Source organism: Onychostruthus taczanowskii, unplaced genomic scaffold (assembly GCF_017590055.1).
Source record: "Onychostruthus taczanowskii isolate IOZ18803 unplaced genomic scaffold, ASM1759005v1 scaffold12, whole genome shotgun sequence".
In the NCBI taxonomy this organism is placed as follows: domain Eukaryota; kingdom Metazoa; phylum Chordata; class Aves; order Passeriformes; family Passeridae; genus Onychostruthus; species Onychostruthus taczanowskii.
In genome coordinates, this window is record NW_024498351.1 from 11,084,072 (window position 1) to 11,105,884 (window position 21,813).

Genomic DNA, 21,813 nt, shown 5'->3' on the forward strand with positions numbered 1-21,813 from the left:
GTTCTTAGCATCCTTAAGTATTTATCCTCTTAGCAGTATGGGAATGATGAGCATACATATGTAGCCAGGGCTGATTACACAAAACACTTTCATGGAAATTATAGTGATCAAAGCCAAAATGAAAAATCAGTTCAGTATACTAATTTCAGGTAGACTGATTTAGTTTGCTACCCTCAATCCCAAAATTATAAAATATCATGGCAAGTTTTTCTTCTGAAACTTTCTGTGTGTTCATACTAATATATATCTCATTCAAACAAGCCATATTATAAATATATATGTAAAATGAGTTAACAGAGTCAAATAACCTGTCTTCATCATCATTTGCCATTAAATCAGTCTTGTTAGTGCAGAGTTGTCATGTGTTATTTTAAAAGTTAATCCAGTTTAAAGTGTCACTAAGGCAAAAAACTAGTCCTGATAGAAACAAGTTAAAAATAGCAAATAATAAGTTCCTATAAAAATTATTTTGAAAGACCTACTATTTATATCCATTTTTCAATTCCCCACAGATTTTTTTTCTTTTTTAATTCCTTAATTAGAATATGATGTGACATTAAAGCTCTACAGTAATATTCTTGCCTTTATCAGTTGAGGTATGATTTCATAATTAAGAGGAGAGCTTAAAGTAATGTTGATTGACATCAGCTACATAGCAATCTTTTCTGTGCTGAGTTACATCTTGGAGCAAACCCTTACTTCACTGAAACTGGCTGAACTGCCTGTCTGTCCATCTTAAATCTACTAAACTTTTTTGAGTATTGATTTTAGGATTTGTTTCCAGGCCTTTAAAGATTTTCTAGTATCTCAAGCATCAATGAAAGTCATTGTGCTCTTTGGGGACTTTATTCTGCCATTCAAACTACCTGAATGATACTTACTGTCCACATAAAGCCTACATTCACCTAGTGTGCAAGTAATTTGCAGTGTCTTTATGAGGAGGATGACAACTGGAGTTCATGTGTGCAAATACTGTAATTTACTAAATTGATACAAGCTTGACTGAATTTTCCACCAAAATTTTTATGGTCTGGGTAGAATATTATTTTACTCAGTAGTGTTTTAAATATTTCTGTAGTTAGTCAGTTCACTTTCATTTTACTGTAATTTAGGCCATTTTACCTAATGTATATGCGGTTATGGTAATCTTTTATACATAGCATTTTTCCTTTCTACAGCAAACATTGCTTTATTTTTTATTTTAGTAAATTTTGGTAAGATTGCATTCTTCAGGAAATATGAAAGAATCTTGAATTGCAATTTCTCATTTCTCTGGAGACTCAAGAATTTCCCTTTTAAAGCAAGAAGCAAAGTCTGTAGCTTCTTAGTAGTCTTTTTTGCAGCCAGGGTGTTTGGCATCACTTCTAAAACTCAGGATATGAAGAAGCACACTTGTGGACTTGGAACAAATGGTGCATGCATTATATGTGTTTATTCTCATGAAAATACATAGCTTTATTCTGATGGTACATGCAGTGTCTCAGCTGTGGAGGTCTAACTGCATCTTTGTTGCAGTTCGTGGGCCTTTCCTGAGCATTGCAGCTGTTCATCAGGTCTGTCCTGTTGCCCATGAGAGCACAGAGCTAGGTGCACTCAGCTAAGGACAGTATTGAGTAGAACTTCAAGTAAAATGGATTTCATGTAAGGCTTTTTAAAACAGTGATTTTCTCTTGCTGATAGAGTCTCATGTCAAGAGAACAAGGGGCAAAAAATGAGCAGAATTCCACTTGCTGAAGACAGGCAAGTAAAGCAGTGCTCTGAAATCTAACAGAAAACTATGAATTTTAAGGTTTCATTTCTATGAATTTGAAATCTGGCCAGTTTTTTTGATAAAAGCACAAATAGGATATTTTGGTGGTTTGTGTCTTTTGCTAGAAATCAATTCACATATAGCCTTTGCCATATACCTTTACAACGGCGATCAAAAGTAAATGTAAATGAGGATTGAAGGTCAAAGTTGAATGATGGAGAAATGTTAAGAAAGTGGTAGATACTTTCATCTTCTAAGTGTGGCTCTGTTTTAGATCATTCTGTTCAGCAGGAAGAATAGAATAGTTGTAGACTAAATCCATCAGTGTTACTTCTCAACTCTTTAGCACAATGCAATCAGTCTGAAACTGTCAATGAGGATATCCAAATCCAGTGACCTACCCCATCCTTACATGCATAAGGTTACAATATTAACCATGCAAATTTCAGTACAACTGCTTTCAAAAGGTATCTTGTTATACTGGAGATGTTACTTGTTAAAAAAGAAATGGCATTCTGATGTGTTTGGGTGTTTTGGGTATTTTTTCCTCTTTAGAAGTTGTTAGTGTTACATATGTGAGGTTCTTTTTCTTGGTTTTTTTTTTGGGTTTTTTTTTTTTTTTTTTTTTTGGGTTTTTTTTTTTTTTTTTTTTTTGTGTTTTTTTTTTTTTTTTTTGGCTTGGTTTTATGGAGGTGGAAACTTACTACTTTTGAAATCATATTTATTGGGAGTCAAAAATGCTGAAGGAAAACCTTTTGCTTTCAAAAATAGCGTGAGAGTTCCATGTATGTCTGTTAGTTGCATTTGTTCTAGTCCAAGAAGAATCACTGTTGACAAACAGCTGGCAACAATAGGTGTTTGTTTTGGTAAGTGGCTCTCTTCATTTGCCATCTGAAACAGCTACGTATTAATAATGGGCTTCATTTGTTGTACTTCCTCCTACAGATAAGAAAAAAAAAATCTACTAAATTCTTTTGCTGCAGTGGGTTTTCTTTTGCTCACAAAACTTTTAAATATACACACTTAGACTTTTCTGTCAATAGATAATGAGCACTGCTTTTTCCAGAACTTCATTATTGCAAAGCATCTGTGAATTTTCCAATGTGCATGTATGTTTTACCAGCAAGCTGCTTACTACAATGTTTCCACAGTGCTTATTTCAGAAAATGGCTTGTCATTAAATTAATTCTCACTGTGTTTTAGGAAGGAAAGTCTGAACTACAAATTTAAATCTTATTTTTTAGTAAAGTATCTAAAACCTAATTAGTTTATTTATAGCTACATAACAGTTAATATTTTGCAAATACAACTATAGTAGCTATGAGTTTTTATTATTTCTTTGGAACATTTCATCAGTGTGGTAGCTGTATAGTGTATTGGTAAATACTGATTTCTAAGTGACATTTATACAGAGGAAATGCAAAGTATGCTGCAAATATATGTAAATAAAAACTATATTTTATAGCAGTTTTTGATAGGCATAGTTACACTTTCTGACAAGGAGCAAAGACACCTACACTTTTTTTTTTAACCCTAGAATTTGCAGGGCTAAACTTTTAATTTTGTTTGTTTATTGCAAAGCTAACAGGTTTCTGCTCTAGGGATACCTTTATCAGGATGGGACTTTGTTTTGAGGAATGAGAAATTGTTCAGTTAGTTTGTCCCCAGAGGTGAAAATGCCAGGCTTTGTTAACAACAGAGCAATGTGTCCCTTTTTTCTTTTTTTCAACAAAACATGAAAGTTGCAATCCTATGAGTTTCAGTAATCTAAACATTTGTCATAAAATATTTTTGGATATTAAGAGACACTGATTTTCATGGCCATTATTTACTTTTGAGCGTTATGGTTTTTTTCATTCTGAAGTATGTAAACAACTCAATATTGAAAACAGTCAGGTTAAGCACTGATATTCCTTAGCTGCTGTGTAATTAAGATGTTGAATGTACGGTGCTTTCCTTTCAAAGATGAAAGTTTGTTTACATTTCCTTGTTTATAAGTCTGCACTTCCCGGATTGTGTGTTGTTTTATCTCTATACTTAGTAGGAGCAGTCATTTTGAATCTGTCGATGGGAAGTTGGAGTTGTATGTGTGGGTGTTGTTTTTCATATTGTAAGCTCATATCACCCAGGATAATATTGAATTGTTTTCTAGAGTTTATCTCTTTGTAGACCAAATGATCATTTCAGATTAGGTTCATATTATGCTTTGGAATTCTTTTTGATAAGAGGATTTGTTTTTTGGGAATGATGTCATGGAAGATATGTCATCTGTCAAACTTCAGGAAAAAGTTTTCAGTGAAAGAAAATAATTCCAGCTGGTTAGATTTTTTTCACTCATTCCACTTAAATGTTGTCATTGTTCCAATTTATTTAGTGTAGTAAGCAATGTGATTTAACCAATCCAGCTATTTTCACATGAAATTACTGCTTAATTGCACTGTTGAGTTTTATGCCAGAAACCGTGTTGGTTGAATGGCCCAAATGGATGACAAGATATGCCAACTCAGATTTTCAGTAGGCTTATACAGTTATTTCCTTGCCCCTGCAGCTGTAAGCACAAGGTGTACTTGGAAGCACTACCAAACACGAGCATCATCATCCCGTTTCATAACGAGGGCTGGACTTCGCTCTTGCGCACCATCCACAGCATCATCAACCGCACTCCAGACAGCCTGATCGCAGAGATCATTCTGGTGGATGACTTCAGTGACAGAGGTAAGGCCTGGCTGGTTTTGTTTTAACTTGTGCAGCGTGGTCCAGAGAGAAGCTAAAGGGACGCAAAAACATCCTTGAAGAACCCTTTGATTGTTAGCAGGAATAAACATTTATAAGATGCTGTTGTTTTACTTGGCATGAATATTGAAATTCATGTCAAAGGGAAGAGAGACTGTCAACTGTTAATTAGGCTTTATTAATATTGTATTTTGAATGTTATCACTGAAATACTGCAAATTTTAGTATTTCCTCATATTTTCCCTATATTTCTCTTTTACTCTGAACATACATCTGCTTTGACCATTTTGGATGCAACTCATTAGCTTTTGATCCTGGAAATCTTATTGAACTAGACAGATTCACATACTAGTACAAAAGAGCCATACAGAGAAATGAGGCTCTTTTGAATGAAATGTGAAAAAATGCTTTGGAGTAGTTGATCAAAATTTACATCATTTAAATACAGTAAAATTAAGAAAATGTCAATCACTTAATGTCTTATGCTGCCATTACTTCTTGAATGCAACAGAAAAAATTAACACCTCAAATTCTTTAAATGAATTTTAGTAGTTCTTTAGGTAAAATTCCTCCATGATAAGGATATAGAACTAGGAGATGTGTTGTTTGGTTTTTTTTTTCAAATTTTAGTTCATCTCTTAGAAGTTTAAGCCTGAAAACCTTTGACTTTGGAGTTTTGCAGGCTAGGTTTTCTGTTTCTATTGAAACATCAGTTGCTGGTGTGCATGTTAGCTTTGTTCTGAGTATACTGATAGCAAAAGAGAGAATTGTAACCTTTGCTAATGTTCTACTTAAAAACTTTGTCTCAGCTAGGAATTTAGAGGAGCAGATTTCTGACTTACTGTTTTAAGAAGCCCCTGGGTGAGTGACAGAAAAAAAAATTCTGCAGTAGCAGAACCATTTTTGTAAGATTTTTTTTAACTTGATATTTCAGGGTTTAGAAAGATAAATGCTCCACACATCTATCTCGCCCTCTAATATCTGCTGGTTTACTTGCAATATGTCCTTTGATGAACTGCCTCCCGATCTGTAATGCAATTTAAGTAAAATTGTAAAGTGAGTACAGTTCCGATTATTCTATGTTTATGAAATCTAGACCACAGATGAAAGTTTGGAAATCAGACCTGTAAAACAGCACACCCAGGCTGTTTCTGCAGGCTAACAATTTCCTAGGAGTAAACAACTCAAAGGGAAGTCTTGCAAGTTGTTTTTATGAGGTATTTCAAAAGTAAAAAAGCTGGTTTTCATTTTTTCCCTCCCCCTTTTTTTTTCTTTTTGGCTGAAATAGCAGCTATTGAGGCAGTGCTTGCTCAATATGGTAATACTGTAGCATTTTTTAATGAAGAACATAATTGCTACTGTTGATGCATTTTGAAATATGCTGGTGTTTTGTAAAGCTTATCTACTTCCAGGTTATGAGAAAAAGAATTAATGCCAGTAAACAGGCTGTTGCTCTTTCTTGCACGCTCTTAGTTTCAGCTGATTGCTGAAAGTAATATTATTGCTATAACACTATAAAAATCTCCATAGTCTTCTTCATTTCCAGTTATATAAAGCTATCTGACTTATCAGTGGAACAGTTTTCAGCTGGAAGAAATGGTTCATATAGAACAGGAACATTTAATGAAAGTGTTTAAGTTTGAAAAACTGAAAAGAAATCGACAAACCAGACTTACATTAAGCTGGACCTACAAGTGTGGTAGCAGTAAAATTATTTACTTATGTTTATTGGTGTTATTAAAATAAAGTTCAGAAATGTGAATGGTTGCTAGTTTTGAACATATTGGGTACTGTATGTTTTGAGACAGATAACAACAAAAATCTGCTGCCGTCTCTACTCTGAATTCAGTAACATTGACTTTGAGGTCAGATGAATCATTTTGGTACACCTGAAGTTGGTTTAATTCTTGTATTTGTGATCTTCTAAACTGTACTTAACTGAGACTATATTGTGTTTTCTTGTGCTCTTTTTTTCTCTTCTGTAAGGTGATCACACATAATAGAGTTGGATTATTTTTATGTTAAGAAAATGCTGACTAGCTCAGCATTTTCTTAACACATGAAAATGATACCTAGCTCTGTCCCCTCCCAGTTGATAAAATAACCTGTTTTTAAGAAGTGGCAGATTATTTTACCCTTTAGTTGCCTTTCTGAGACTGATAGGAGTAAAGCAGCAAAAAAGATATTGAAGCCAGATTAGGCAAAAAATAAAGTTTGTATATTCAGATGTTGTCAGAACTCACAGAATCATTGCAAGTTTACTGCTGTGTTGAGGCAGTATAGTGATTAGATAAATTCATATCCCTTTTCCTTACTGTGTAATTTCTTCATGAAGCTGCAGACGCCATATAGCTGTCAAATGGCTATTATTTTGTGAAATCAGTTATATGTTATTAAAGTGAGTAAATATGTTATTAATGTGTATGCTATTCTCGTTCCATAACTTGATATTAGAAGGGAAGAGTTTTCTATTAGGAATCTAAACATCATATGTAGATAGTCAAAAGTGAAAATTAGGTATTTCAATAACAGTGGTATTTCAAAAATAATGATTAAACAGCAAACACTTTTCTCTAAACTTTTCTGTTAACCCTGCTGTTCCTTTTTACAAATATCTAGAAATTTATCAAAAGTCAGTTCCTATTAGAAGCAGTAAATGAGAAAAAGAAATTTGAAAACTGTATAAAAGTTTAAAAAAAGGCTCCAGCATTTTTCTTTCTTTTTAACTAATGCCAGTATAAATACTAAAATGCACTGAATAAAACTTCCGATAACAAATTATGAAAATGTTTTACTGAACAGCTCGATACCAGGAGTTTGCTGGTTCATCTGCAGAATAACTTGTATACCTTCATTTTATTCATATGCACTCCTTTGGCTTTTATGATCAAAACCTAAATCTTTAGATAGTTCATGCATAATATTCTGCATAAATTATGACATTTAGGTGTTATAAAAGGAGAGCTGCACATCTTTAAATATCAATATAATGCAGACTAAAGGCTTGGTATTATGAGGGAGGTAAGGAAATGTTATGAAATATGAAAGTGCAGTATTTGGTTGTGGACAGATTTAATATAAAAAACTACATGAATATTAGAAGTTACCTGTGACAGAAGGAAACATAGATTTAAATACAGGTACACAGTTGCAAGATTTCTTTATTCATGTAATTTATAGTGAGTGTTTGTATTTAAAAATGGTGAACCAACAGGTAGGAGGAAAAATGTCTGATTTACTGGAACTCCATTTCAGCAAAAATAACAGCTTTGATTTGTATTGTAAATGCAAATGGCAGAATGTTGGTGTACTGGTGAGATGAAAGGGGACTGAATCTGAAGTTCGTAGGTGCTCTAATAAACGTAAAATAAATACATTGTCATTTAACAAGCACTATAAAAGAGAGGAAAATAATAAGCTTCTACTTAGCTTGCCTTAGAAAGCCATGGAGACAATAAGAGTACATTTTAATGATGCACATAATTTTACATTCTAAAGTGTGCAAAGTGTTTCTGATCTTGTGATGGATGTGGGGCTGCAAATCAAGTACCTGATTCGTAAAAGCCCTGTATTTCAAACGTAAAGACCTATCAGTTTGAGTGAAACCTACCATAGAAAATCAACCTTTATATTGGAGATACCAGCACACCTTTGCGTCATTATCTGCAGTGGCTTTGTGTGCAGCTCTGTGATTCTGGCTTCTGGGAAAATGAGCCCTGTTGAAAGTGGCTTTCTTTTTTTCTGGGAAGGTTTTGGGGTTTGTGTGAATGTTGTTTGAAATGGAAGGTGGGGAGGATTGTTTGCAGGTTTGACGTTAAAGATTGGGTGTTTCTTGTTGACGTAGTTTGCTCTGAAGTCACTCTGCCAGCAGACAGATATCTGAAAATGGGCAAGAAGCAGAATATGGGCAACAGTTTTAAAAGAAATGGCAAAATGAAAAAGAAAACAAGTTTTCATTGGTTCAGTTATGGAACAGCTTGCATTTACAGAGGAATACTAAAAATTCTAATTAATGTTTTAAAACTTTGGGGAAACACAGATTTGCATAATTCATTAGTTAAACAGTTCATGTAGGTTGCCAACATATGATAGATTTGTACATCAACTTTTATTTCTTTTTATGTTTTAATTACCTTATTATCATAGCCAGACTTGTAAACTGTTACTAACACAGTACGTGCCCATGAATGTAAAGTTGACTTACAGAGGATTTTGACTTTACCCTGTAGTTCTTGAACCAGTACAGCACCTATTATAAGAAAAAATAGACAATGCCATAGCCAACAATAAATTTATTAGCAGTAACAATTATTTGGCAGTATTTTAGTTTGAAAAAAACAGAAAAAAAGATGTGCCAAGGGAAAACAAAAGAATTTGAAAACTTAGCCTACAGCTTCTTCCTCAACTAGTTTCTGTCACTGGCAATGAACTGGTTTTTGGTAGAAAATGACAAACTGGGAAATTTTTCTTTATGTTAATGAGCCAGCCCCTTCTCATATTGCTGTCTGTTATGTTCTCCTGTATCTGTCCCCTTGCTTAGGTCTGTTTTCTGCATCATTCATTTGAGAGCATCAGGGCATCTCCTGTCAGTACTGTATGGTTTGTGCCAGAACTCTGAATAAGCCAGCTTAATAGCATGGAAGTCAGTGTGCAAAAGAAACTTGTGATTATTTTGTCAGAGCTGTAGTTGGTCAGTGAACTTCAGTGCCAGTAATGTGCTTTTTTTCTGTGAACATGGAAGATGACCTGGTGTATGACTGGGGTTTTTTAAACTGTAGTTCTGTAAACTACATTGGTCATATTACACCTCTACTCTTAATGGTAGAGTAAGGGAAGAGAGTTTGTGCTAAAAGCAAAGCAACTCTACCAGACTGTTATATTGCACCACTTTCCACTGGAGGAACACATGCTATTGCATGAAGTTGAAATTCCCTGTATTTTGTTTGTACACAGTTTATGTAACATGCAATTGAAATTCGAATGTATGGATGCTTGGCTTCAAGTCATGGCTAGATGTTACTTTCTGATTAAATGGAAGGGAAAATTTTATATTGTATGAATTAATGTCTTGTCACAGGAAAGATCTGCTACAGACAGAAAGTGTCAGTATGATGAAAGCTCATGTCTTCAAAAATTGCAATGTTAGGCATAGCTCATGTAAGACATTATGTGTGAGGAAGGAAGGGTGAATCTACACAAATCTGGTAGGTTTGTAGACAAAGTAGTTATACCAGAAGCACACAGCCTTACCAGCTGAGAAGCCTGTTGCTGCAATCAAGTAATTATACAAAGGTAAAGAGAGAAGTTTTCTGCTTAGTGAAGAATTTGTAGTGGCTTTGCCCTTGCTTAATGCAGCATCCTGGAAGCCAGAGTGATCCCAGCAACTTGAATTGCGCTGTTCATTTTGCTGATGGCATAAGCAAAACTTTCTTGGAGCAGAGTTTAACACAGCAAGGTTTTCAAGTTATGTTGACCTTCATATTAACATATTACTGCATCATGTGTACTACAGCAGAAAAAAAATTCTTATCTTTTAACCCTATATGAATGTCAACCTCACATTTTAAAGCATTTTAAAAAAATGAAAAGTCCAAATAGAAAATGAAACTGATTCCATTTCAAAATGTCTGTATGGACTGGAAATCTAACTAAATACAGGATTTACATTTTTATACTTTGCCTTTTTCATTTCCTCTACAATGCACTCAGTTACTTGAATTTCATGAAACTTGGACTTCCTTGGTCAAAATACTATCACTGTAAAAAGTACAACTTAAAACATATCTGTGCATAGGTTGCAGTAAACTAACTTGAATCTGTACTACCAAGTTTTCTGTTCTTCACTCTAACTTCTCAGTTTTGATAATTTAACATTATAAATTCTCTTGTGGGTTTTTCTTCTGAAATTAGAGTACAAGATTTTACCTTCAGCTCCTTGATGTACCTTGCAATAGCAGTTTCATTACTGAAGGCATTTTGACTTGGCAGAATGGCTTTACCAGTGGTAAAAGAAAGGGTTGGCCTGAGGTCGATGAGGGTTCAGCTCGAAGAACAATGGTCATTTTGAAGGCAACTGCAGCTCATCTCAAAATGCATTTCATTTGCTGGAGTAAAAGTATTGTCGTGTTGTGGGAAGAATTTCAAGTAACTGAAGTTTTACACTTAACCTAGACAGAATTGAGAATGTGTCTGCATTGGGATAAATTTAGGAGTATCTCCCACATCCCAATGCTGCCTGCACTCAATGAACTCAAATACAACTTGGCTGTAAAAATTAAAACTCCAGTGATGAAAATATTAATATGAAAACAAATTCTTACTTTTCACATAGTTGATCAAATCGGTTATAATAGATGAGTAATTTCAATTTGAGTACGTGTGGAGTCAGAATACAAAGTTTTTGTTTCCACAAGCTCTATGTTGGTCAGTCTACCTTTAGATGCGCGCCCCATGAAACGCTTGCTGGGTGTGCATCATGCCTCCACACTGCATACCTTTTGTTTGTGAACATGTGAGGAATTCTTGAGATGGGAACCAATGAGCAGCCTGCACTTAGCAAGATTGTGTTCTCTGGGTGTCAGCATCTAAAAACTGTTATGCCATGCTTGTTTCGAGTGTGGTTCATGAGATACCTGCAGTAAATCTGGCTTTCAAACAGTATTGTTACTCTGAGTGATTTTGAAATAATAGAAGCACATTTATTCATGTGGCAAATTTTTCTGCTATGCATCTCAGTATTGGTTTACATTTCCTTAGGTTAAATTGAATTATGGCTGAAATGACATTGTTTTAAAATTCCTCATGTGGAATACTCAAGTTTGATCTTGTAAACAGGAAGGAAAATTTCTAATTCTGCGTAAACATAGTTACCTACATTGGCTTTTTTCTGAAACATAAGCTGTTTACTTTCCACTTGAAAAAGCATTATTACATTGCAGAAATAGATTAAACAACTTGACAAGAGACTTGAACAATTAGCTCACAATTATCTTCTTCAGGTTCAGTTAATGAACTATAGAGAAGATGCACATTGGTTTTGGAAAAATTTGAAAATATATTGTTCTTACACATTTCCTTACATTTCTTCTTTTCTAGGTTTCTTCTTAACTTCATATTTCTCTTTATAAGCTTTAAGAATTTTTTTGTCTTATTTGCATTAGGCAATTCTTAACTAATATTCCACATATATTACTTCCACAACTTCACTGAGTAGTGTACTGGAGATGTTAACTAATTTTTACATCTTCAAATGATATATCCCCTGAATAATCACAGTTAAAACCTGCAGACAGGTGATGTAGAATGGAAGCTGAAGTCTGTTGCTTTTGACTTTTCCAAATATTCCATCTGATCAAATTCAAACTGATAAATTTTTCTTTTCTTGGTGGTGCTTTGTTATTAGGAATCAGGAGAACAGGCTTGAGATCTTACAAAGTATTTTTTTCATAAGCTAATCAACTAGATTTTTCTGTAGTATCAAGAGAAAGGATTCTTGCCAAATACTAGTTGTCTGTTATTTTGAAAATTTCCTTTAATTTAAAATTGAAATTTATTCATGATCCTTTTCATGCATGACTGTTGCTTCAATGTTATCTTTAAATAACTCATTATCTTCTCATTGTACATAGAAAGAGATTGCAACTTCCAGTTTTCAAAGTCCATTGAAGTTTAATAAAGTGTGACAAGCTTTCAAATTGACATCCTAGTAGTCTTTCCAAAAATGGTAGTTTGTTACAGTCAAGGTTGCCTTAATTGCAACATTTGAGTTCATCTAAGTACACTTTAAAAATATATTTCACCTTTCCTGAATGTAGACTTTCAAGTAAGCTTGTAATCATCAAGCAAAATAACATCCTTAAAGAAAAGGCAATAGTATTGTCCCTAGCTACTACATTTTGTGCATCTTAAAGAAAATAATTCCAGAAAACCTTTTACTTCATTTTCCTGTATTATAAATGTATTTTGTTTTGTCCTTTTTTCCTGTTTGCAAATCATGGGTGAGCCTGAAACCTGCTAATATTCTAAATATATTATCAATAACATAAGAGAAGTTGTTTTCCTGTTCATTCACAGGTACTGAGCATCACATAAGGTAAGTGGGAAAAAGAATGTGGGTGGTATAGGAAAAGCTGTGAAATGATCAAAGCAGGAAATTATGATTGTCACTCCTAAGAGAGTTTTGAACCCAGAATTCTGGTATTAAAACACTGTGTTTTACTAAGATCTGTAAAATCTTTGCAGTCAGATATGGGGTATAAATAGTTTATAATAATTTCCCTGGGAGATGAGTGGGAGAATATTGATTTGGTTGTGAACTAAATGCCTTTCTGTTGTTTTTTTCCCCCCAAACTACATGCCTTTGTCTTTTCTAGACTGATTCTTACATGTAGGATTGCTAGCAAGTGTTTAGTTTACAAATCTAAACATATCCTAAAGAAAGAAGAAAAATCCTGTAATGAGGTTAGCAGATGAATGCTTTCAAAGCTTTATAGATGAAGAACAAATGTTTGTCCTGCCCTACTTGCTTTTTGGTAATCCTGACAAAAATCAAACACATTTAAAGAGTTCTAGTAGGTATTCTGACCTTGCTTCACTGATGGAGTAAAACAGTTAATAATTTCCATTCGAGTTCTGGTGTAGTCTTTTTCTGTAAAAGCAAACGAATAAACAACAACAACAGAAAAAGCTTACAGAATACTTTCTTAGACTATTGAGAGCTGAAATTAATTTATATTAATTTCAGCTGGGTTCTTTTGAGGTAACCCAGTACATAATTTGACAGTATTTGTTTCTGATGATTCTTTGCTGGATTATGGCAAGCAGTTCTAATAGTTTTTATTTATTTTATTTATTTATTTATGCCAAAAGCATCTATTTGTTTAGTGTTGTATATGTTTATGCAGATTTTTATTTTGTGCAGTCAAAAATCAAAAGTTGTACTCAATGCATGTTTTGTTCATTGCTCTGTGCATCTTCAGTGTCTCACAGGAAGCATTTGTGACATATGGAATTGTCTAGTTACAAATCTTCTTGTACAGAAATGCAATCATAATTTTGATTAACTTGAAAAGGAATGTTGTTGCTCTCAGAAATCGCTATCCAGACGTTCGGTCAGCTTTGGGGGCTTTTCTGTGTGTGTGCTGATTTCCCAAATTGAGCTCGTGCATCTTTCAGACAGATGGGCAATTTTATGAAGCTTATAAATGGCTGAAAGCTTTAATGGCTCTGTCATGCGCAGTTTGTTTTTTAAATGCTACTGATTTGTGAAAAAAGCATTAATAAGTTGTATTGAGCAATTGTAACAGATTTATTTTAATAGGACTGGATCAAGCTGTGTTTTCTAAATTAGAATAAGTTCCGTAAGCAGTGGAAAATTTTGCTGAAGAATGACAGAATCCAAGCATGATTTGCTCATGTGAAGAGCTTTTATCATTCTCCTCTGTCTTCTCAAGTTACAGGTATAAACTCAATTTACTTGGGATAGTGATTTTTTTCCCCTTTTTATCCAGTTGTATGTTTATGCATTATGAGATAAGGTTCACACTTAGTTTTGGTGGCTTTACAGGACTTCTGCATAATTGAGACAGCCAGCATACAGAGGCAAACAAATATGTTGATTTCATTTATGGTCAGTGACTTTGTTCACCTGCTGTAGGAATTCTCATATCTGCGCTCCTCACAAATCCAAGAAAATACACATTAGAATAAATGGAAAAGTGTTTGATGGAAGCAGAATGCACTACACAATATGGAAAATCCTAACCATTTAGAATAGACGGCTGCTGGGGGTTTTACTTTTATATGGTATAGAAAACCCTTTTAATCACACTGGTAAAATGTACCACAAACATGTGCATGGCATTCAGGGCTGAAGGCCTTCCAGTCTGTGCTGATTTCTGGCTTTGGAAGTTGAGGGTTGCTATTGTCAGAGTGAGGGGGGGGGTGGCGGTTGGGGAGATTTTGGTTTTGTTTGTTTGGGTTTTTTAACATAAGTAATCTAATTTCTCCTACTGTTACATCAGGATATTTTTCTACAGTATCTTTTTTTTTTTTTTTTTTTTTTTTTTTTTTTTTTACTAGGGAGCTGATATAATAGGTAGAAATCTCTCAGCAAATGTAGAAGATTACTTCTGCCTAAGGTCTCTTCTTCCCCTTCATTTGAAGGGCAACATACTGAATTTAGAAAACAGAATTGACATTCTTTGTAAAATGTGCCATTTGTGCACATCTGTCAAAGTAGCAAACCTACTGCTTTAGATTTAGCAGGATAAACATGAGTTGGCTGTCATACTCCATTCCTGCCTCATTTAATCTCAGAAGAGGCACAGATTAATTGTTCTTTATTTGTGGTACACTATTTCTGGTCAACAAGGAAATCCACTCCTGTTTGTAAATATTCTAGCTTCAAAAGCTTCTTTTTAAAAATGTTCTACAGTTCTAGTGAAAAGTGATGATGCTTTAAAATGCATTTCAAGTATAACTGATTCATTTAGGAGAATTAGAAAAAAAATTTTTAAGGGTCTTACTCCCATAGCCTTGCATAAAGTAGTTGCTGGTGTGATGAAAGGCATACTATGTACAAGCAGATGTAATATTTTTGAAATCATTATCCTTTAACACTACAAAGCAGTACAGAACAGATGTTAGTCTTGTTTTTGAGTGGTTTACCTATTGCAGTTTTTAACTGTAGAAGGCATCAACAGATTATGCTGATGAATGGAAAAATGAAAATAATCCTTACTACATTTGAGTTTGCATTGCAGTTCTTGAATGTGTTTGAAAGCACTGGCTGAAGTGTTTGCTTCTTATCTGCAAACCTCATTCTTGGGGTTTTGTATTGGCAGCTTGATATTAATGATAAGAAAACAAGCTTTGTGCTATGTGCTTTAATAATACAAGAACATGGCTTTGAAATGTACAATGGACCAAATTCAGATATGTGCATCTAGTCAGTGTGTTATTTAGAGGACCTTACATATCCATTTTAAACATAGTTCCTGGTTGTGTATTTTTTATTTTGAATGAAAGTTAAATATGTTCTTACTGAGTGATTGAGAATCTGTGTGCCGGCTGTGAACGTAAGAGTGTGAAATGTGAAATAGGTTGATGGTGCCAATTATGTTGGAGCCTTTTTTGTGTGTGTACTCCTGAAGTAGAAGTGATTAAATTTTGAAAGAAATTGATGATTATTACCTCTGAACTGAATTGATTATTTCTGTAGAGTCTTGTAAGTGTTGCTAGTTCAGGTAGTTTGACTGAATTTAGAGCTTCAGCAAGAACTGGGATCTAATCCCTTTTCTTCTTTCTCATATCCCGTGTTCATTTTAGTTTTTTCAAGTGCCATCTATTTGAACTGGGTTTCCTTTATGGACTGGGCATGGAGTTAAGCTGTACCTAACAAATGTCATATTTGTTAAATACTATGCCTTCATTATGAATTAAATGATATTTATAAAAATTCAATTAAAAGCAAATTTCCTTTATTTCAATAGGGTAGCTTTTGGGAACCCTTCAAAGAAGTCTGAAATTCTAAAAAGTGTGTGCAATTATTAAATACTTGTTGGTCATGATCATCTTCATTTTTTATGTGGACAATCACATTTCAGTGTGCTTTGTAGCACACTGAAATGTAAGTGATTGTCCATATAAAAAATGAAGTAGTGGGCTTTGTTTGTCCTTGGGTACTTTTAGAGTTCATGTTGTAGGAGGGATGATCTTGTCCTAGTATAAATCAGTTATGGTGGCAGAAAGATCTGTGATTAAGTTGCTTGTATCTCTTTTAGACTGTCCAATAAGCTGGCATATACTGAGTTGAATTTTAGCAACATGCTTCAGGTAAAAAATAAAAGAAACCTGTCATGTGCCCAAGAACAGTTTCTCCCCCTACCAGCACACCTGTTCCCCACCTCCTCACCCCAAAGATCTGCAATCCATACCATTAAATGATATTGTATTTCAGATGATATTTTATTTCAAGATAGAGACCTTCTATTCCAACGTGTTGGCTTCTTCAAAGTAGTTTCTCTATGGTGTGAAAACTTGTGTGGCACTCCTGCATTACTGGAGAAGCAGCATGAGCTGTGAGGCAAGGTACAGCGATTTAACTGCACACTGTTTGATACAAAATAATTTTCAACTCTTAAGGTGTCAGTCTAACCTATCTTGCTATTATAAGTTGTACTGCAGATGCATGTGTGGTTTTTTGGTAATGCATCCTTGCAGTGTTTTTGTAAAGCTGATTAAATACATATGCATTCTTGTTTTTAGAAGGTAAGTACAAAAACGATAGGAGAATGTAGTAAGCAGAGTTACATTGCTGCTTATATACAAGAGACAAGTATTGGAGCAAAACCAGAGTTTTTCTGTTTCCTGTTTTCACTCTTCTCCTTTAGGCTGTGTTTTTAACATCATTATTTTCTCACTTTTAGATTTTTGTCCAAAACACTGTGTCCCTGAAGCTGTAAACCCCTTCACAGCTATGGAACGTGATACCAAATCCCAGGGAACCTGAATGATTCCAGGTTTCAGTAGCTAAGAAAAAATAACAGGGATGATGGTGAAGTTATTGTTGAAAAAATATCTCTTGATGGGATCTTGATCAGTATAATCTGCAGAGAGCTGTGGGACAAGAATGAGAAATCTGTTTTGCAGGAAACACAGAGGGGGATCATAGGAGAAAAAGGATGTTTCACAGAAAAAATCGAGACCAGAAACAATTCTGATACATTTCTTTTAAACTTTGGGGTTTGCTCCTCGAGTTTTGTCTTACTGCATAAGGTTGTGCTTTAAGATGAGTCAACAGTATTTTTCTTAATTTCTCACTGTAGAATCAGAGGGCTGGAGACCTCTCTTATAAAGACAGGCTTGGAGGGGTTGTTCAGCCTGTAGAAGGGAAGGCTCTGGGGACACCTTACAGCAGCCTTCCAGTACCTAAAGGGGGCCTGAAACAGAGTTGGAGAGGGACTTTTTACCTGGGCAGGTAGTGATAGGATGAAGGGGAATGGCTTTCAACTGAAAGAGGGCAAGGTTAGTTGTTCTGTTGGGAAGAAATTCCTTCTGTGAGGGTGATGAGGCACCGGAACATGTTCCTCAAAAAGTTGTGAATGCTTCCTTTCTGGAAGTGTTGAAGGCCAAGTTGGATGGGGCTTGGAGCAACCTGATTGAGCAGAAGGTGTCCCTTCCCACGGCAGGAGAGTTGGAAATGAATGATCTTTAAGGTTCCTTCCAGCCCAAACCATTCTATCATGAATCAAGTGTCAGTTACATCTAAGAGCAAGTTCACATCTGCTGTAAAGGTAAAAGCACCTTTTCTGAGTATATTAATATAACAAATACAAGGTTTAACTAAAGTTCTTCTTGTCTGCTTTAGATAGCTGGATAGAGCTTTGGAATTATATGGTTATCCTAGTTTTCCATTTAGTATGTGGTGTATACATGTTGTTGATACAATATTTCTAACATAGTGTTAGAAATATATGCATACTGAGTATAAATGGAATTACTTAAGTGTTAGATAGAAATATAAACAATGTAGTAACTTCAGTATTCCCAATCAGGCATTCTTCAGAAAAACAAGTCCAGAATTTTGAGCAATGTTGGCTGTCTGACAGTACCATGCTTAGTTATTTGACTGTTTTATTCAAGCCATTTTGTGAGAAGTATTATATAATGCTTTTTGAGTCATTCTTGCCATAAAAAGATTCTTATTGAATGTTCAAATCGAATTTTGTAGATTGTTGTCAGATATATGTGCTATTTATCTCTGTTGCTCTTAGAATTATTACACAAGGAAACCAGTAATATTAGTTTTTTGGACATTTTTCTTGAATTCAATTACTCTTCTTTTGGTTTGTCAATGTATAAAATAAGATGTTTAACGTGTAGGGTTTTTTTTGAGAGAATGAATTGTTCTAAAATTGCTAAAATGAGCATACCTCTTCTGTGGCATGCCAGTTCTCTCCTTTAAGTGGGATACAGAAATGCACTGTGTGAGGAAATGCATTGAGGCTTTGAGCAGCACAATTCACAGAATCGCAAAACGGGATGGGACTACAGTGGGTCATCTGGTCCAATCTCCCTGCTCAAGCAGGGTCATCCTAGAGCACATGGCACAGGATTGTGTCCAGACAGCTCTTAAATATCTCCAATGAGGGAGACTCGCCAGCCTCTCTGGACAATCTGTTCCAGTGCTTGGTCACCCACACAGTAAAGTTGTTCTTTTCCTATACAGATGGAACTTCCTGTGCATCAATTTCCATTGCCTCTTGTCCCATGGCTCGGCACCACTGAGCAGAGCCTGGCTCCATCCTCTGACACCCTCCCTTCAGATACTGACAGACACTGATGAGGTGCCCCTTCAGCTGCCCCTTCTCAAGGCTGTACACACATAACTGTCTCAGCACTTGCTTTTCTCCACCTTGATGAGAAATATTACTTACGAGTAATGAATCACGCCTTTGATGTTCTCTTTCCTATTTGTATTTGGGTTTGAGCGGCAAGATTTTGGTAGTGGAAGTGGCTACAGGGGTATCTCCTGCAAGAAGCTGCCAGAAGTTTCCCCCCAGAGTTTAGCAGAGCCAATGCCAGCTGGCTCCAAGATGGACATGGTACTGGCCAAGGCCTAGCTCATCAGCTTTGGTGGTAGCTCCCTGGGATTAAGAGATGTAAGTAACTGCAAGAGCTATTTCAGCCAGAGAAAAGAGAAGCGAGAATATGTGAGAGAAACAGTGCTGCACACATCAAGGTCAGGGAAGAAGGAAGGGCAGAAGATGCTCCAGGTACCAGAGCTGGGATTCCCTTGCAGATGATGGTGAGGCAGCTGTGCCCCTGCAGCCCATGGGGGGTCCATGGAGGTCCACGGGGGAGCAGAGATGTACCAAAAGGAGCGCCACCATAAATTGGGAGTGGCAAAGGGTGCTGGAACACAGTGGGGAGCATGGTCCTGTCAGGCCCCATGGAGACAGGAGCCCATACCGGGGCAGGTTTGTTGGCAGGACTTGGGAGACCCACACAAGTGCCGTCTGTTCCCAAAGAAGCACGTCCCATTGAAGGGACCTGTGCCAGAGCAGCTTCTGAAGAACTGAAGTCTATGAGAAAGACTCCATTTGGGGAAATTGTTAGAGGAGTGTCTCCCATGGGAGGAACACCACAGTGAAATGAGGGAAAAGTGTGAGAAGTCCTCCCTGGTAGCAGGAAGGAATGAGTGGCTGAGCCAAAGCTGATTGTGCAGCCTGCATTCCCTGTCTCCCTGTGCCATTTAAGGGGCAGAGGTAGAGAAAATCAGGACTGCACTTGAATCTGGGAAGGGAGGAGTGGGGAGAAGGTGTTCTAAGATTTGATTTTATTTTCTCATTATCCTACTGTAGTTTTCTTAGTAATAAATTAAACAGATTTCTTCAAACTGAGTGAGTTTTCCTCATGGCAGTAATTGGTAAGTGGTTTCTCCTGGTCCTTACTTTGACCCATGAGCTTTTCATTATGTTTTCTCTGGCCTTTTCAGCTGAGGAGGGAAGTGACAGAGAGGCTTTGATGGGAACCTGGTGTCCAGCCAGGGTCAAGCTACTATTGTTTAAATAGAACTGAGTTGCTTCAGGACCAAGGTCAGTGTCTCTGATGAGGAGTTTAGCAGCTGCCTTGCCATGTGTCACAAAAGCAAAGGTTGCCTGGCTGGCACCCAGAAGTAGCCAAGCATAGTGAATGCAGAAGGAAATGGGCTAATACGATTCATAATAACGACCTGGAAATCTGATTTTCCTTCTTTGTGTAAGACTCAGAAAATGCTGGGGCTAATTAAAATACTTAGATTAAGCCGTGAGAAATCAAAGAGATGCAAAGCGGCTCGTTTCTGAGTCTCTGATGAAGCAACTCTGGGACGATATAAAATGCTATTCTTCACTGTTTTTCCGTGTGGCTTTAGGGGACTAGTAGTTGTCAAGGAGAATTGAAGTCGAGGGATTGATGTGTTAAGATAAAAAGTCAGTGATGTAATCTTCATCCCAGAAGGCTTGTTGTTCCATGCTGTATCGCCTGTTTTACAGGGAAAGGCTTAGAGGAGATTGATTATGTATGAGAAAGAGTAAGCTAGAGGAATTAGCCTAGAGAGTATAGTATTCATCTAGCCAGTCTCCTTCTTAAATTGAACAAAAAAATCTGTTCAAGTGATGATAATGAAAAGCAAATAACCTTAGGGTGAAACATAAGTAAGGAATTTATTGTGTGGAAACAAGAAGAAATAAACTGTCTTTGTAATCATTGCAATAGGAAAGTGTGTTTCCAGCTATATATAGATCTATCTAATGCTTGTCTCTTTTCTGTTGGGCAACTTGTAGGGAGAACTATTGGATAAGATGGCATCTAGAAAAAAGCATCAAAATGGTATTGTTACATTCATGTTGTGTATTTTGCCATTTTAATTCTAATTTCATAATTTATATGGATTATATCCTGGATATATGCAAAGGCATCTAATGCTGCAGCATGACTTTCATCCTGTGTTCTTTGAGTTCATAGGGTTAGCTGGCTGTGTTCCAAATGCATTTGGGAGCTAAAAAAAAAGGAAAAAAAAACCCCTGTTATTTGAAGAAAAAATAGAGAATAATACATCTCATTGATTCCCATGTTGATTACATTGTTGCTTTCTGTTTGTGTCAGTGCGCTTTTGTTGGAAAAAAGCATATTAATTTTATGCTGAAAGCTAGTGAGTGATGGCTACTTTTGCTAAGTTGTGTTTGCTGTCTGATCAGTATAGCTAAGTACTGTGGCTTCTGCTGGTTTAGGAACAAACTGAGCAAAAATTGAAGTAGAAGAAAATTGAGCAAAAAGTGGAGTAGAAAAAAAAAATAAAATGTAATTAATTTTTGGGAAACAGATTTACAAGTTCTACCCTTTCTCTTGAGCAATCTGGTATAAGAAACTGTTCTGATTTAAGGCAAATTTGGGAGAAAACCTCTAAAGGGGTTCCTCTAGAAAGCAGATTCAAGCGGCCCTTCCCCCAGCTGGTTCAGGAAAATATTTACTTGGAGAAAACTGCTTCTTTAACAGGCAAAGCATTCACCAACTCAAAAAATGAACAATACTGAGCAACAAAACCTCTTGCTGTTCCAAAGAGATGACAAATTCAGAAAGTCCCCTTCGTGGGCTATAGCTTGGCTTGCTCAGTCTCTTATCAGTCCCTCTGGTGCTAGAATGCAGCATCCTGGGCCTGGTGGTCCACAGGTGTGAGTGAGCTCCTGGTGTTTTTCTTGGTTCCTCAGTCCTGAGCAGGTTGGAACAGTTCCAAGAAAAAGAAAAAAAAAAAAGCCCACAGTCCAGGGACCTTCACTGCCTTAGCT

The 21,813-nt window shown here is 35.9% G+C and overlaps 1 protein-coding gene across 1 annotated transcript in view; it reads left to right on the top strand.

Moving 5' to 3' along the window:
• GALNTL6 (polypeptide N-acetylgalactosaminyltransferase like 6) overlaps positions 1-21,813 on the top strand; it is a 428,742-nt gene that overhangs the window by 193,731 nt on the left and 213,198 nt on the right. Inside the window, exon 4 of the mRNA XM_041395709.1 lies at positions 4,299-4,465. Within this exon, the coding sequence (XP_041251643.1) occupies positions 4,299-4,465 (167 nt within the window). The remainder of the gene's footprint in view (positions 1-4,298; positions 4,466-21,813) is intronic.